This window comes from Eschscholzia californica, unplaced genomic scaffold, assembly GCF_041429995.1.
Source record: "Eschscholzia californica isolate CP2 unplaced genomic scaffold, dmEscCali1.0.p SCAF_4, whole genome shotgun sequence".
NCBI lineage: Eukaryota > Viridiplantae > Streptophyta > Magnoliopsida > Ranunculales > Papaveraceae > Eschscholzia > Eschscholzia californica.
Genome location: NW_028238461.1, coordinates 55,989,271 through 56,005,103, shown reverse-complemented (window position 1 = coordinate 56,005,103; position 15,833 = coordinate 55,989,271). Strand labels below are relative to the sequence as shown.

Genomic DNA, 15,833 nt, shown 5'->3' with positions numbered 1-15,833 from the left:
TATTTATTCTGCTTTTTGATTGTTACTCATTTTTGTTGGGTATTTGTTTTGGTTATTTCTAAATTTCCATCTTTTTGTGAGATTATTTGTAAGATTCTTCTAATCAGTACTGCTAATTATGTGTTAATCGCTTTTGTGCACAGGACCTACCAGCCCATCAGATTGAAGACAAATTTTGGATACTAATAGCCAATAAGGGAGTTTCTTGAATTCCTCCTGAATTCAGGATTTTGACTTTAAAAAAATGATTTCTTGTTTATAATTTATTTGAAGATTTTATCAGATCAAACTTGGATGGGTGGGGAAACATTGAGCGATGAGATTCTTTAGTTGGCGAATACTGTATCGCCGTTGTTTTAGAAGAAAAAGTTGGGCACTCTTTTTCGCCTTTTCCACCTCACTTTTGGGATGGTCAGACAAAGGTTCAAGTGATCCTTATATTTCCATATGGTAGCTTAATGCCGACATAAGAAATTTAATCAGTCAAAGAAAAAATTTGTTGTCAAATATTGATCGACATACACAAATAGGAGTAGGACCAACCAAAGAAAAAAGACCTTGTCGTGTGGGAAGGAAATTGAGTATGAGGGTCAAAATTAGGTTTTTGTCCATTCGTGTGAATATCTTTATAAACATCTCCATCATACTTTTGTAGTTGGACAAATTAAGGCAGACAATTAAAGCAAGTGCCCTTATTCTAGACACATTTGATTTGAAAAGGATTTTGTTTTGGCAGCCAAGAAGCACAAGTGGATCATTGGAGGAGAAAGAGCTCATATTGTTTTCTTCTTCTTCTTCGTCTTTTTATGTGAACAAATTGATTATAGCAAGTGTTCTTAATTTTACGAAATCAGATAACAACAACATACTCACACTAAAAATGGTATTTCCTTGGGAAGCTTGAATAAATAGATTCTTTTAGGGTAACTTTTTGCGACGTGAAACGAAAAAAAGTTGAAATCCAGGCATAATTGAATTACCTGAAATGATTTTTCTTCGATTGAGATATAAAAAATCGCAAAAGACATAAGAAACTTTGACTAAAGAGCTTAAATGTCCTAAATTCACGGGGAACACGTGAGAGAATAGGTCATAAAAACCAAAGATAAAATTAAAATATGCATAGTCTAGAGGTGTGTTTAGTTGCGGGATTCCTAAGTAGGATTTCTATCAAAAGTGGGATTTGGTAGGAATCATGAATCCTTGGTCTGTTTGGCTATCAAGAATCTTAGGATTCCTAATTCCAAAATTTGTATTTAACCAAATTCCTACCCTATCCCCTTGGATTTGATATGATTGTGGATTAATAAACTTAAATTTCAAACTTAAAAATCAACAAAAAAAAAAATATGTTCTTCTACAAAATAATTATGTCTAACATATTATTTTTTTAAAATAATTTTTTTGCCGAAAATTATTTTTTTCTCCGAAGACCATTTTTTTGCCGAAAATTAATTTTTTCCCCAAAAATAATTCTTTTTCTCGAAAATTATTTTTCCACCAAAAATATTTTTTTTTAAAAAAAAATCGTTTTTCGGCAAAAATTGTTTTCGTAAAAAAAAAAATAGGCTTCATTAAATTTCGGTTACCGATAAAAATGGTTTTTGGGGAAAAAATAGGGATTTTTTGTTTTGAGAAAAAAATGTATACAAAAAAAGTTTAACAAAACGTTTCTCGAAAAAAATTTACGAAGAAAATAAAGAGTTCTCGAATGAATAAATGAGTTTCGAGAACAAGGTTCATTCAATAATTTTTCTAACGAAGCGTTTGAAAATACTCAAATAATAATAAATCATAGGATTTCGATTCTTATTAGTTGCCAAACAAACCAAGAAATGTTATTTGGGTTCATGAATACGCGGATATATGATTCCGCCATCCAAATAATTCCGACATCCAAACACACCATAAGTGAATAAATTGTATAACCACAAAATCCACAACATGTTAATAGAATCTTGAATTTAAAATTCACCAAGTTTGACTTAAACAAACTGTCACTAAGAATTTATACTCTTAATTGCCCCCATTATGAATATTTAGCTGTAAATTGTCATTTGTGGTCTATGCGTAATGGATCTACTAAACAACGCCGATCTACAAATAAATAAATAGTTTTTGAATGAGCTAGTTTTACTTCGGATTCCACTAAAAATGAAGGTCAAACTTACTTTAATATAACGGGAAAAAGATTAACTCATCCATGTGACAAACTCCATCTATCAAGCTAGCACAATTTAATTTTTGTGTCTGAATTCGAAGATTGATTCTAAATATAAAATTATTTCGGAAAGAAAATCGAATCGTACCCCTCAAGAACCTTCTATTATATGCTAACTTATATTGACCATTTCTTCTTAGGTTGTTCTTTTTTTTTTTTTTGTTGAAAATTCTTAGGTTGTTCTACTCGTTCATTATTATATTCTGATTTAGATTCATACACAAACTTTATTATTATATGCTCTTTTTTTTGTAAGTTTGAAGCATAATTTCGCTCCAAGCACATCTCGTTGTGAAATGAAAGGTGGTAGCGGCCTCCCATTAGATTCTTTAGAGTATCGTAGAAGTACAATGTCTCACTCATCTAAGCCGATTATATCAGTCTTAGGATTGTGGTCTGCTTACACATTTTTTTTTCGGGTCTAAACATCACTACTAATGTTTTGATTTTTTAAATCTTCCCCTAGGGTGGTGACATGGTCCCTTAAACTGATTTTTAATCCAAAAATCCGACATGGCGGCAAACCGCCCATTCCTATCTCCGGTTCTTCCTCTCCAACTGTTTTCACGCGTCCGCCACCGAAATTAACCTCCATTTTCCCCCTTATCGTGTTTTAATAATATCCCCCCTCTTTTCTTCCTCTCTCCCTCCCTCCCTCCTAAAAATAAACCCTCATACTCTGTTTCTTCTTCCCTAACACAAACCCTAATTTCAAACCAGAAGAGAGAGAGAAAGTACAGAGCCATTACCAATATCGACTCTTCTCTCTGGGCAGATTGCCACAATGACGTGGCTATCTGACCTAGGGAATCGTGTCGGAATCGGTATTGGGGTTAAACGATCTTCAGTTCTTAATAGTTTCGAATGCAAGATTCAAACTCGTTATGGTTCAAAACAAGATTCTTCAACAAAATCACCATTATTAGGTATTCTAGGGTTTGAAACAGCTAGAACAATGTCTCGTTTAATCTCTCTCTATAAATCTCTATCGGATGATGAAATAATGAAGCTTCGTAATGAGGTAATGAAATCTGAAGGACTTTTATATTTGAATTCTAAAGATGAATCTTCACTTTTCAAATTAGCTTGTGCTGAAAGAATTGAAGATCTTGATCGTATTGTTATTGCTGTTTCTAGGTTAGGGAAAAAATGTATTGATCCTGGATTAAACAAATTTGATTATGTTTATGCCGATTTGAAATTTGGGTTAATTGATTTGGGTAAATTGGAGTTTGCATCTAAAGAGATTGATAAAACTATTGAGAAATTAGAGAAATTTATTACAACTACATCTTGTTTGTATTCTGGATTAGAAACCCTAAGTGAAATGGAAGCGGCTGAAAGGAAATTAGGGCATTGGAAGAATGCCACACCTGGTGCTACTGCAACTACTACTAATACTAAATCGAATACAGATTGTTTTGATCAGAAATTATCGTGGCAGAGAAGTCATGTTCGTCATCTAAGAGAGATTTCTCTTTGGAATCAAACATTTGATAAGATAGTTGGATTAATGGCAAGAATGGTTTGTACTGTTTATGCTCGAATCTCTGTTGTTTTTGGTCCTTATAGTGTTATTCCTACAATCACAGCTCGACATGTTCGATATTCATCACAACCACCAGACTTCGAATCAGAGAAACTACCGTCTAAAGAAATGATATCGAAATCAGGACCGATTTCAAAACCAACCAAACATGGGTTGGTTAGATTTTGGAGTCGAGAATCGAAAGATTCAAAAACTTCAAGTTCAGAGAACAATGTTGGATTTGGAATGGGGTTTAAAGAGAACCCATATATTGGGTTTCTTGGTATAGGAAAACCTAGTAGTAGATTAGCACAACAAGCACCATCTTCAACAGTTGGAGGTTCAGGGTTGTCATTAAGATATGCAAATGTGATAATCTTAATGGAGAGATACTTGAATTCACCGTCTTCAATTAGCGAATACTGTCGAAAAGATATATACCAGATGTTGCCTGTTAATCTGAAAACTTCGGTGATGTCGAAATTGAAGAATTTATTGAGAAAAGAAGATCAAACAGATTGGTGGGATGATGATTCTTTAGCAGAAGCTTTGAGAGATGGGTTAAGGGTGATATTGGGTTGGCTTGCTCCTTTAGCTCATAATACAGTGAAATGGCAAGCTGAGAGAAACTTTGAAAAACAGAATTTCGATGCGAAACCCACGTTGTTATTGATACAAACTCTGCATTTTGCTGATAGAGAAAAGACAGAAGCTGCCATTGCTGAGATTTTGGTGGGGTTGAGTTGCATTTGTAGGTATGAAATTCGTCATTCGAGTTCGTCCGGTGAGTGATCAATTCCTGTATACTTCTTATTCTTCTTTTTGGAGAGATTAAAGAAAGTTAATATTTACACTGTTCTTTTTTTACTTTTTTGGGTTGTTTTTGTTAGGGAATAGATTAAAGAATAGCAATTCTTTAAAATATATATGTAACTTTGTACATAATTCATCATGATTTTCTTCTCTCACTAATTCTTCATTTGCTTTAGTTTTCTAATATCTCTCTTAATCAACTCTAACGACCAAGGGGGAATATCTAACAAAGGATCTTTCCAAACTCATAATTTGGTGGTTGGGCATAAACAAGGTGCTTTTTGGTGGGGTACCAGAAATTTGGACTACCTCTATATGCAGTCATAGTTAAATTGGAAAAGAAGTGGATCATGTCCTTGGTGGTTGGGGTGATGAGCAACTCTTGAGTTTGTTTGGGCTTAAGAGCATACCATCCTGGCCAGGTTTGGACCAGCCTTATATCGAATAATTAAATATTTTGTTTTTTTCTCATTGTCTAAAATTGACTCGTGACTTGTGTTGTCTCATCTCGAACTGAATCTGAATCACCTTACTGAAACGGACGTAAAATCAATCATATCAATCATTCAGATGAATCAAACATCACAAGATAAACAAAAGCAGAGTTTATGATATATAACTCGAGTTATTACAAAATTTGAATCAAATTTCGGCTCTAACTTGGGAAGAGAAAAAATTGTGGGAGTATTAACGGAACACAATTTTAGAATTCTAAAGACATATCGAAATAACAATATTGTGGGGCGCTTTAACAGATGCAAACACAATTTCGAAAAAGATCTAGGAAAATGATAAAACATAGTAAAAAGAACCATGTATGTGTTAATTCTATTTTCTTTTTTGACATTGACTAAGATTTTCGTTACAAAGGAATTGATACATGAATAAGATGTCATAAACTCGGTAACTGTTGAAATTAAATCTTTACACAAATAGACCAAAACTCTAACTAAACTACTGACCTAAAATCATCTGATTATTTTATTTCTACGCAAATTCGATAAATAATGAATGTCCACTTTCATTAAATCCAACTTGAGACCTCCATATTACAAAAAAAAAAGAAAAAAAGAAAAAAAAGAAATGGAAGGATAGCCAGCCAATGCAAGAGCAATCGAGAAGGTTGCATTATTGTTCATTTTTTTAGAGTACTACTCTAGAAAGAAAGAAAGACTCCATCCATCAAAAAAAAAAAAAAAAGAAAAAAAGAAAGAAAGACTTATGGCGGTTCGAGCAAGCCGATTTTGACACGTGCTAAATGCACAATAACCGGATGCAAACCTATTTATATTCCTCTCTTTTAATTTTTCTTTTCTCGTCCGCCCCCTCTCCCCCCTTCTCCCCTTCTTTCTCTCTCTAGCTTAGAACATTCAAGACGGACGAAACCCTAAACAACTAGCAACTATCTTCAATTCCTATTTCTTGATTGATCATCGGAAATGGCGACGACGACTAGTGGTGTTTACATCAATGTAATTGAAGATGTCATCAGCAAGATTCGCGAAGAGTTCATTCAATCTGGTACCGATGAGACCGTTCTCAATGATCTTCAAGGGGTAATTTATTTTGCTTTTCTACTCCATTTTGATTTTTCATTCAATTCTTTTTTATCTCCAAACCGATTTTATCTGAATTTCTTCTTTTCAATTTTTCTTTTGATGATTGTTGTTTCGTATATAGAAACCTACTGGTTTCTTTGTTCCAATCAATTTGAGGAGTTATTTGTTGTCAGATTTCTAGGGTTTCGATTGCTCAACTCCGTAGGGTATTTTCTTAGAAATTATTACATCTTGTGTCTGATGAACCTTTCTTCAGCTGTGGGAAATGAAAATGATGCATTGTGGTGCTATATGTGGTCCTATTGAGAGGTCTTCTGCGCCTAAACAGCCTACTGCTGGTGGGGTTATTACCCCTGTTCATGATTTAAATGTACCGTATGAAGGGACAGAGGAGTATGAAACTCCTACAGCTGAAATTTTGTTTCCACCGGTGAGTTTTTCTATATCACTTAATGCTAAGATTTTGGAAGTAGTTCTGATGTGACATCAACTTGATTAAGTTTGGTTTGTTATTTCATTACAGACGCCACTTCAAACACCAATTCAGACACCCTTACCAGGAACCGCGGAAACTTCTATGTATCAAATGGCAACACCTAGCGAGTATACTCCGGCTCATGATACTGGGGGTTCGACGACTGATGTGAAACCTGGAAGACCCAGTCCATACATGGTATGCCGATATAGTTAATTGACTGTCATGCTTCCACTCGTTGTTGGATGAAATTTTGGTGATTAGTTTTTGCATGACTTGACATAAGTGTTTTTAAAAATTTTGCAGCAACCTCCTTCACCTTGGATGAACCAAAGACCCCTTGGTGTTGATGTTAATGTTGGTTAGTGTCATATGCTTAGCTAGAAAACATACTAGTCTTGTTTTCCTAATGTCCTGGCATTCGTCTTAGAATATTTTTAGTCATTATGGTTGTTTGTTGTAGCTTACGTGGAAGGGCGGGATGAGTTGGAAAGAGGAACTCCAAGTCAGAACTCGACTCAGGTAATTTTGTTACAAGCTGTACTCTCTTTCATGTATTTTCAGGAAATGTTTTTCATTTTGTTTTCCTTTTTCTGGTTGCTTATTCATGTAGTGAATGGTGGAATCTAAGTATTTCTTACATACTCACATATTAGTTTCCTTGACAAAAGAAATAGAGAAATATTATGCTACTTTTGTCAGTCTTCTTGTGATGTTGATTATCAATTTTTTTAATCATAACGTTGTGGAGTTTAATTTAGGACTTCCTAGCAATCAATTCTGGCAAGCGGAAGCGTGATGATTACCCTCACTATCATAATAGTGGCCTTAGTGGGTACCTACCGCAGCAAGATGGAGCTGGAGATTATTGTACGTTCGAGTTTTTTCAATCTGAGGTGCTTTCTCATAGCCTTTTCTTTATTATACGCTATATCACTGCCTATGATTTTGTGTCCGAAGTTTGTATTTTTGGCCAAAAGTCTCCTTGAAAATACTATAGTTGTACTACGGAAGTAAACATTCTTTATACGATAACAAGTCCATTTACGTGAAGTCCCCCGATTCAGTGTCAAGCCTCATAACTGAGATGCTTCTCCCACTCCTTCCCTCTAATCCAGTAGGGTTCACAATTTCCCTTGACTTCTATCAATTGCAACTTCTGCATAAATTTCTGGTTCTCCGGCTGTGTCAAGCTTTCAGCCCTTTGACCAGAGAAATGTTATTAACGCCTTCATTAACTTTTCTTGGAAAGTAAAATTATCACTTCTGCATATTCCGCTTTTTATCTTGCCAGATTGCTTTCACTTCCGTTGGAGCCCTAGGCTTTTTTTTTGTTCTATCAGCATACTATTGACTGTGTTTTCTCTTTTCATTTTCTTGTTTTCTGACTGCAATCTATGGTACCATGCATAGACATGTCATTAGACAATTATATTTGAGAAATAGTTCTTGGCTTGCACGTATCTGTTGCCAGTCAAACGATAAGAAAGTCCAGTCACTAATCCTCCAAAATTGATTGTGAGGGGTACATGGTTTTCCAGTCGTTAAGTCTCCAAGTAATTGTCAAATTTTAGTTATGTCTCGCTTTCTAGTTTCCCCACCCATACGCAGTCCTGAGTAGTTTCTGATTTTGTGCACAGGTAACCTCTTCATAGTATGATCCTTATTTCTTGCAATTTTTGCTTCTCCGAATTTTTTTCTTGAGAAATATGCTGAATATCAGGCAAGTCGTGGAAGTAATTCTTTAATTGGACGAGGCCAAGGTTCGGCAGATCCTAGGGAACTACTGTCAAAAATTACTGGGGCATCTTCAAGGCTGCCACAACAAGATGGGCCTGCTGATAGTTATGACGAGGTAAGCACCACAGTCATTCTAATTTTCCAAACGACAATGAATAAATCACAAATACATGCTTCTTTCCACATTTTCTGTTGTATCTTACCATTGATATTTTTTGCCCCTCAATCTTCCTTATTTGTAAGAGCGCATGAGCCTAGTGGTTACTTATGACACATTGACAGTTTGACACTAAGGTGAAGTTGACCTACTTCATATATGGACTTGAGGAATCAGGTCAATCAGATTATCCCTTGTTCCAGTGATGGATTCACTGAGGAAACGTTGATATGATAGTCTTGTGGAGTTCCTAAAGAGGTTCTATCTTATATGTACATAGGGGAAGATGTTATTAAACAGTTATTCTTTCTTTTAAAAAATTTAAATAGTTATTCTGGCTCAAAGTCCACCGTAGAGCACCTGGATGGTCTAGAGTCTAGACTGCCAAGTGGGATGTAGTAGATGATTAAAATCATCGTTCTAATGGTTTAGTTTTTAGTTAACTTTTAATTATGCATGTGTACGTGTATTAACTTGTCACTTTTGTTTGTAATCTTGAAGCTATACCCTTATCAGGGGGTTGCCAACGAAGACTACAATGCAGTGACACCAGCTGGCCATGGTAATCTCGTCAATTGATCCTAATTGTCATTTTTGTAGCATTCAGATTGTGTACTTCACCTCCTCAAATTTCTTGTCCATTTGGGCAAAATGCTCACTCGGCAAATTGGGGAAATGTTATTGAACTTTTACTTGGTTGCATTTTCTTAGGTATACAAGGAGGTACCCCTGCTCCGGTCCCGAAAGATGGAGGGGATGATGATGACGATGATGAACCTCTGAACGAGAATGATGATGATGATGATCTGGACGATGTTGATGAAGAAGGCGAGGAGCAAAATTCGCAGCACTTGGTCCTAGCTCAATTCGACAAGGTAAAGTGCTCATATTAGGAAATTTATCCAAAGTCTGAACGAATGTTATCCTGGACAAAATTGACCTCTTCTTTTGGTCGAGTAGGTTTCACGTACCAAAAGCAGATGGAAATGCATACTCAAGGATGGAATTATGCACATTAACAATAAGGATATTCTCTTCAACAAGGTATGATGTTAACAAGATAGTTTTCTTCTTATCTCGTGATTATCTGTTAAAAAACTGGATTCACTCACATGTTCTAATTCGATGTCTCTTCTTTGGATCTCGATGGGTTTATTTTTCGGCAGGCTACCGGGGAATTCGATTTCTGATTCTTTTTGTTGGTGAGTAAACAACTGAATTGAGAATGCTAATGGAAGAGTTAATTTGTAGCGGTATTCTCTGGATATCTCTCCTGTTGTCTTTTTTTTTTTTTGTAGGTTATTCTAGCGAAAGGGAAAGCATGAGAGGGTGGATAATCTTGTGAGGTTGATGATGCCCTCTATTCGATTTTGATGGGGGAGGATTGGGACAGATTGTTGTACATAAGGAGAACCTTTCCTAGACATATATGTAGGAGACATAAAATGATCCTGAGATTTTCAGTTCTTACATTGAAATCTGTAGTCTTGTTATCTTCTTTAGTACTTTTTTTAGGTTATTTTGATAAATCTAGAACTTTTGGGGGTTTATACTTTAAACTGCAGATTGAAATTTCGTATCTTTCTGTTTGACTAGAATCAGAAATGATTATGTTGTAGGTAGATTGATGAGGTTTGGAGACTAAAGACAGAACAAAATTTTAAGCTAGAATCTGATTCTTGAAACAAAGCTAACAGAGACAGAATTAACAAAAAAAAAAAAAGTAGGTTATTCGGTTTGAGTTGATACTAAATCTAAGAATAATCTAGGCTGTTCTTTATCTGTTATGTCGTTTTATGTTTATCTAGGACAATGATGAACACAATGATCACTGTGACGGAATATTGAGAATGATTTAATCAATAATTTAGTCTTGCTAAACAATAAAATATCCCATATTGGAAACTTAATGTATATTAATAATAATGCAATCTTGAGTTGGAGTAGATATGGATTTTATTATGAATACCAATAGGAACCATTTTCCAGCACTAAAAAAGCACATATGTTGGTACTAGTAAACCAGATTGGTTCAAGTAGGCACCTACCCACTGTCTAGTCTTCTTCATATTTCAAACAACATAAAGTATAAAAAGAAACTCAATGAATTTGAGGCCTTAAATTTAGTCTATCCTCGTATCCTAATAATAAATTCTGGCCTCATCCCTCCAGTTGACTAATTTGAGAAAAAATTTCAACTCTTAATTGGAGTGTTGGTCTAATTTTACTAAAGAAAAAGAGTACTATAATCTTTGAGAATCCTCATTTATAAACTAGCATGACCTATTTTTCTCAATGTAAGAAGACTAACTACTTTCATAATCCCACCAACTTCAATTGTGGTCCAAAATGTCTTTGTGGGCTAATTCTATAGCACAACGAACACCACTTACAACAAATCAACATTACAAAAACTAACTTTTATTTTTTATTGCGTATTCGAAAGTACTCTAACTTTAAAAATATTAGTATTACCAAATTGCCAATGTTATGATATATAAATCCAACTTGGTATAGATAATTTTATGGGCTCCCATGCCAGACAAAAACCAACAATTTTGAAGACAGTATTCTGTTTGAGTAAACATCATTTTAGACTTTATTTGACTAATTATTGTTGTTAGCATCTTTTCTATTAAACCTGAATTTCTTTTCTTTAATATTAAATTTGATCCTAAATTTCCAAGATTGCCCTCCAAAATTTTGTGGTTTATATATAGAAGAAGCATCCATGAGTGTACTTTGTAATTGTAGTTAGCTTTCTCTTCATTGTTTCCTTTTAACATGTGAAAATTTTAATTCAGCTTTACCAACCTTTCTCTGTCTTTCCTCCTTACCAACCCACCTTAAAAACCTAGAAATTGATGCTACCCATGCTCAAATTATTTATGTTAATGGCGAAAGTTCTTCATGTTTTATGGGTTTTTGCTTTTCTATCAAACCCAAGTTTTGTTTTCTCTCAATTTGATGAATTTTTCTGTAATGGGTTCAATTCGGATTGTATCAAGATGAGCTTAAATGAAGTATCAAAGATTGAGAAGAATGGAATTCTTCAATTAACAAATGAAACAAGTCGAGTAATTGGTCATGCTTTCTATCAATCTCCTTTAAAGTTCAAAAATTCAACAGATGGGAAAGTATTTTCTTTCTCTACTAATTTTGCTTTTGCAATTCTTTCTGGTTATGCTAAGCTTGGCGGCCATGGATTTACTTTTACCATCTCTCCAACAAAAAACCCTAAAGGATTTCCAAGTCCTTATCTTGGATTGTTCAATCCAACCAACGTTGGGAATTTCACAAATCATATCTTTGCTGTTGAATTTGATACAGTTCAAGATTTCGAATTTGGGGATATTAATGAAAATCATGTGGGAATTGACATTAATGGGTTGAAATCAAATGCATCTGCTTCAGCTTCATATTTGAGTGAGAATTCAACTGAATTAAACCTAAATCTCAAAACTGGGAACATAATTCAGGTATGGGTAGATTATGATTCAATCACAAATCTTCTTAATGTTACAATATCTCCTTCTTCATTAAAACCCAGGAAACCAATTCTCTCTGAGAAAATAGATTTCTCACCAATTCTTGAGGATTCCATGTTTGTTGGATTTACAGCTTCAACTGGTCTTTTGGCAAGTTCTCATTATATATTGGGATGGAGTTTTAAAATGAATGGGATTTCTAAATCACTTTCTCTCTCTGAACTTCCTTCACTTCCAAAACCCAAGAAAAAACACACAATCTTAATAGCAATAAGTGTCTCTGTTTCTTCTGTTCTTCTAATTTTAACTGCAATTTCTTTATCTATCTATTTGTTCATTAAAATAAAAAAAGCAGATTTAATTGAAGATTGGGAACTTAATATTGGACCTCATAGATTCTCATATAAAGAATTGAAATTATCAACAAAGGGTTTCAAAGATAAAGAATTACTTGGGGTAGGAGGATTTGGTAAAGTTTATAAAGGAACATTACCAAATTCGAAAGTTCAAATTGCAGTTAAGAGAATTTCTCATGAATCAAGACAAGGGTTTCGTGAATTTGTATCCGAAATCGAAACAATTGGTCGTCTTCGTCATCGAAATCTTGTTCAATTACTTGGTTGGTGTAGAAGAAGAGATGATCTTCTTCTTGTTTATGATTTCATGCCAAATGGTAGTTTAGATAAATTCATTTTTGAAGAATCAAAGTTGATACTAAATTGGGAAAAACGATTCAAGATCATTAAAGGTGTTGCTTCTGGTTTATTATATTTACATGAACAATGGGAAAAAATTGTTGTTCATAGAGATATTAAAGCGAGTAATATTTTGTTAGATGAAGAATTAAATGGTCGACTCGGTGATTTTGGACTTGCTAAATTGTATGAACACGGTTCAAATCCTGCTACGACTCGTGTCGTGGGTACATTGGGTTATCTAGCTCCTGAGCTGACTCGGACCGGAAAGGCAACACCGAGTTCAGATGTGTTTGCTTTTGGTGCACTTTTGCTTGAAGTTGTTTGTGGGAGAAAACCAATTGAGCCAAAGGCATTACCAGAGGAGTTAATTTTGGTTGATTGGGTGTGGGAGAAATGGACGGCTGACATGATATTTGATGTGGTTGATCCAAGGTTGAAGAATGAGTATAATGAAAGAGAGGTTGAGGTGGTTTTGAAATTAGGGTTAATGTGTTCTAATTGTGAACCTATGGCTCGTCCTAGTATGAGGCAAGTAGTAAGTTATTTGGAAGGAGAAGTTAAGATGCCACTAGTGTTAAGTGCACCTAATGAACATGAGGATGGTAAAAGTGAAATAGGATTTGATGATTTTATTCATTCCTATCCGTCTTCCATGTCTATGAATTCAGTTAAAGAATTTGAAAGAAAAGTTAACAACGTTTCTGCATCTTCTTCCTCTGTTAATCTTTTATCTACCAAAGATGGCGGTAGATAACTATATGTTTTTTTTTTATGTATACTTTGTAATAATAGTGTGTAGATTAAATTAGCGATGTTGATTATTATAGGTGAAATATAATGAAGAGGTGGAACTTTTACATGAAAATTTTTGTAGAATCTTATACTATAGAAATGTGATCTTCATATGAAATTTGGAATCCCAGAGTTTATTTGAACCGTGTGAAAATGGGAAAGGACATTGATTGACATCCATGATATTTACTGTGGATAATGAAGGACAATCAGGAATGGTTTGTTGAAGCACCACTAAAATGTGATTGAATGAACCGAAAGGATAATGGGCTCCATCCTGGTGGGACCATGAGGCAGGCAGATCGCATATATCCCCCATGGTGGGCCAATTCCAATTAGTGTCTATCACATGGTTGACCACCCCACACTCAAACTCGCCGACTCCTCTCTACCATCACAAATCGATTCTAACTCTAAATTATGTTATGGGGAATTTGGCCAAAACTCCCAAAGAAATTATGATTTTGGTTAAAAAAGATTCATCAAAGTTTTTTAGGCTTCACCTCCCTGACGGCAATTATGTAATTTTCGATTTCAATAAAAAGACCAACCTAACCCTAGTCTAAAAAAATACCTTGCACTGCCTTGCAAACACTTTGCACTGCCTTGCAAAGCCTTGCAAACACCTTGCAGAGCCTTGCAAACACCTTGCATGGTTTTTGCAAACACCTTGGATAGCCTTGCAAACAAATTGCAAAGCCTTCCAAACACCTTGCAGAGCCTTGCAAAAACTTTGCAGAGCCTTGCGAACACCTTGCATGACTTTTGCAAATACCTTCCACAACCTTGCGAACACCTTGCAGAGCCTTGCAAAGCTTTGCAAACACCTTGCAGAGCCTTGCAAACACCTTGCAGAGCCTTGCAAACACCTTGCAATGCCATGCAAATGGTTTGCAAATTAGTTTTGAATTGATTTAACATAAAATTTGTTACAAATTATTATATTTTGTCTAATAAAATGTTGTATCGAAAAACTAGCTAAAACCCCTACAAATTCATAATAGTCATTTTATAAGCTCTAGCACCATCATTTTACTTTTCTTCGAAAAACTTCCAAAGCTTTCATGAAATTCTAAATTTGAACATAAATACCAATCATGATTGTCCAAGGAAAAAATATTTCTCTTAAACCTTTCATCTAACAACTTTATAGATATTTCAACCAACCTACGTCTTGTATAACCAACTAACGTTGCATTCCAAGCAACAACATCTCTTTCAAGCATTTTATCAAACACATTGCTTGCATCAATCAACTATACTTTCACAACTTCCATATAAATCCAACAAATAAGTTTGAACATAAACATCAAAACTAACAAATTGTCATCCATCGTTCATAACTCAATGAAAATAAAGCAATGAAGAAGTTGGATTATACCTTGAAACACTATCAAATTCTCCTTCCATTGAAAGTATATAAAACTTTCTCTCTCTAGAATTTAGAACCAAAAACTAAATCAAACCCCTTAAAAGCCTCTTCAAACAACAAGCAAATAGATTAAATCACCAAAACCTAAAAACATTAACCTATCTTATAGCCAAATCGATTCAAACCCCAGAAATTTTAATCGGCGTCGACAATCCAACTCGGTTCGTTCATGAGAAAAACTCAAGTTCCTGATTTATTAGTTAAATTATTACTAGGTATTTCTAATTGAATGAAGGGTATTTTTGACTCTTAAAAAGTTGGTGCCTTTAAAAATGTCCTTCAAGTCTATTTTTATAACTTACTTGGGGCCTAGCTAGTTAAAAAGATGGGTTGTCTTTTTAACAAAAAAAAATACAAGAAATTGGGCCTCCTGCCCAATTTCCTGTTATGTTAAACTAGTGAATTTCAAAGTGAATTTCACTTGTATATACTTGTTCTGTTAAACTAGTGTTAGGTTCTATTTTAACAAAAACTCGATAGTGAAATGGCCTCTAAAAGTAACAGAGCCATAGCTCAAGTTTACACTGATATGGTGAAGCTCAATTAAGCTACAAGATGCAGCTGAAATGCACTTTGTTACTTATTTTCAAGAACTCTAAAATATGCACCCGCATATAGGACTCCTGCTGCACCATATTGTCGATCGAAAAGCTTGAATTGTAGCTGACGAATGAGTCAACTAAAACCATCATCTCTCTGTCCGGACTCGGCTTGACCACTCTCGACTGAGTTTCCATTCTGTCAATGAACTAACTTGGTGCAGGCGATGAATATTATGCCTACCCCTCCAAAGAACCAAAAATGAGTGAGAGATCCAAATTTTGGGGGGTAAATGAGAGCCCAATTCATTTTTGGCCAAAAATGTGAAGCAGGTCCAAATGTCAGAAAACAGTACTATTTCCTGGTTTTATTTTTTTTTCCTCCCCTTCT

The 15,833-nt window shown here is 34.7% G+C and overlaps 2 protein-coding genes and 1 pseudogene across 4 annotated transcripts; all 3 read left to right on the top strand.

Annotated features, from left to right (window-relative positions):
- The first annotated feature begins 2,690 nt into the window (after nucleotides 1-2,690).
- LOC147546537 (protein PSK SIMULATOR 1-like) lies at nucleotides 2,691-4,717 on the top strand. Of its 2 annotated transcripts, XM_086638255.1 has the most exons (2): nucleotides 3,104-3,242; nucleotides 3,359-4,717. In XM_086638255.1, exons 1-2 carry the CDS (start codon nucleotides 3,238-3,240, stop codon nucleotides 4,539-4,541), a joined length of 1,188 nt encoding a protein of 395 aa, XP_086494381.1. In that variant the 5' UTR covers nucleotides 3,104-3,237; the 3' UTR covers nucleotides 4,542-4,717. The 2 variants fall into 2 exon arrangements, with proteins under 2 accessions (XP_086494380.1, XP_086494381.1); XM_086638254.1 differs by having other exon boundaries at nucleotides 2,691-4,717.
- A 1,050-nt stretch (nucleotides 4,718-5,767) lies between these two features.
- LOC147546536 (transcription initiation factor IIA large subunit-like) lies at nucleotides 5,768-10,069 on the top strand. Its single transcript, XM_086637187.1, has 12 exons — nucleotides 5,768-6,118; nucleotides 6,378-6,551; nucleotides 6,645-6,794; nucleotides 6,903-6,957; nucleotides 7,060-7,118; nucleotides 7,358-7,492; nucleotides 8,320-8,451; nucleotides 8,995-9,055; nucleotides 9,205-9,368; nucleotides 9,454-9,537; nucleotides 9,660-9,695; nucleotides 9,792-10,069. The coding sequence occupies exons 1-11, from the start codon at nucleotides 6,002-6,004 to the stop codon at nucleotides 9,681-9,683; spliced, it is 1,155 nt and encodes a 384-aa protein (XP_086493313.1). The 5' UTR covers nucleotides 5,768-6,001; the 3' UTR covers nucleotides 9,684-9,695; nucleotides 9,792-10,069.
- Nucleotides 10,070-11,238: 1,169 nt separating this feature from the next.
- Nucleotides 11,239-13,544, top strand: LOC147546535 (L-type lectin-domain containing receptor kinase S.4 pseudogene; annotated as a pseudogene). Its single transcript, XR_015223689.1, has one exon. The product of XR_015223689.1 is annotated as an L-type lectin-domain containing receptor kinase S.4 pseudogene (transcript).
- Nucleotides 13,545-15,833: the final 2,289 nt, after the last annotated feature.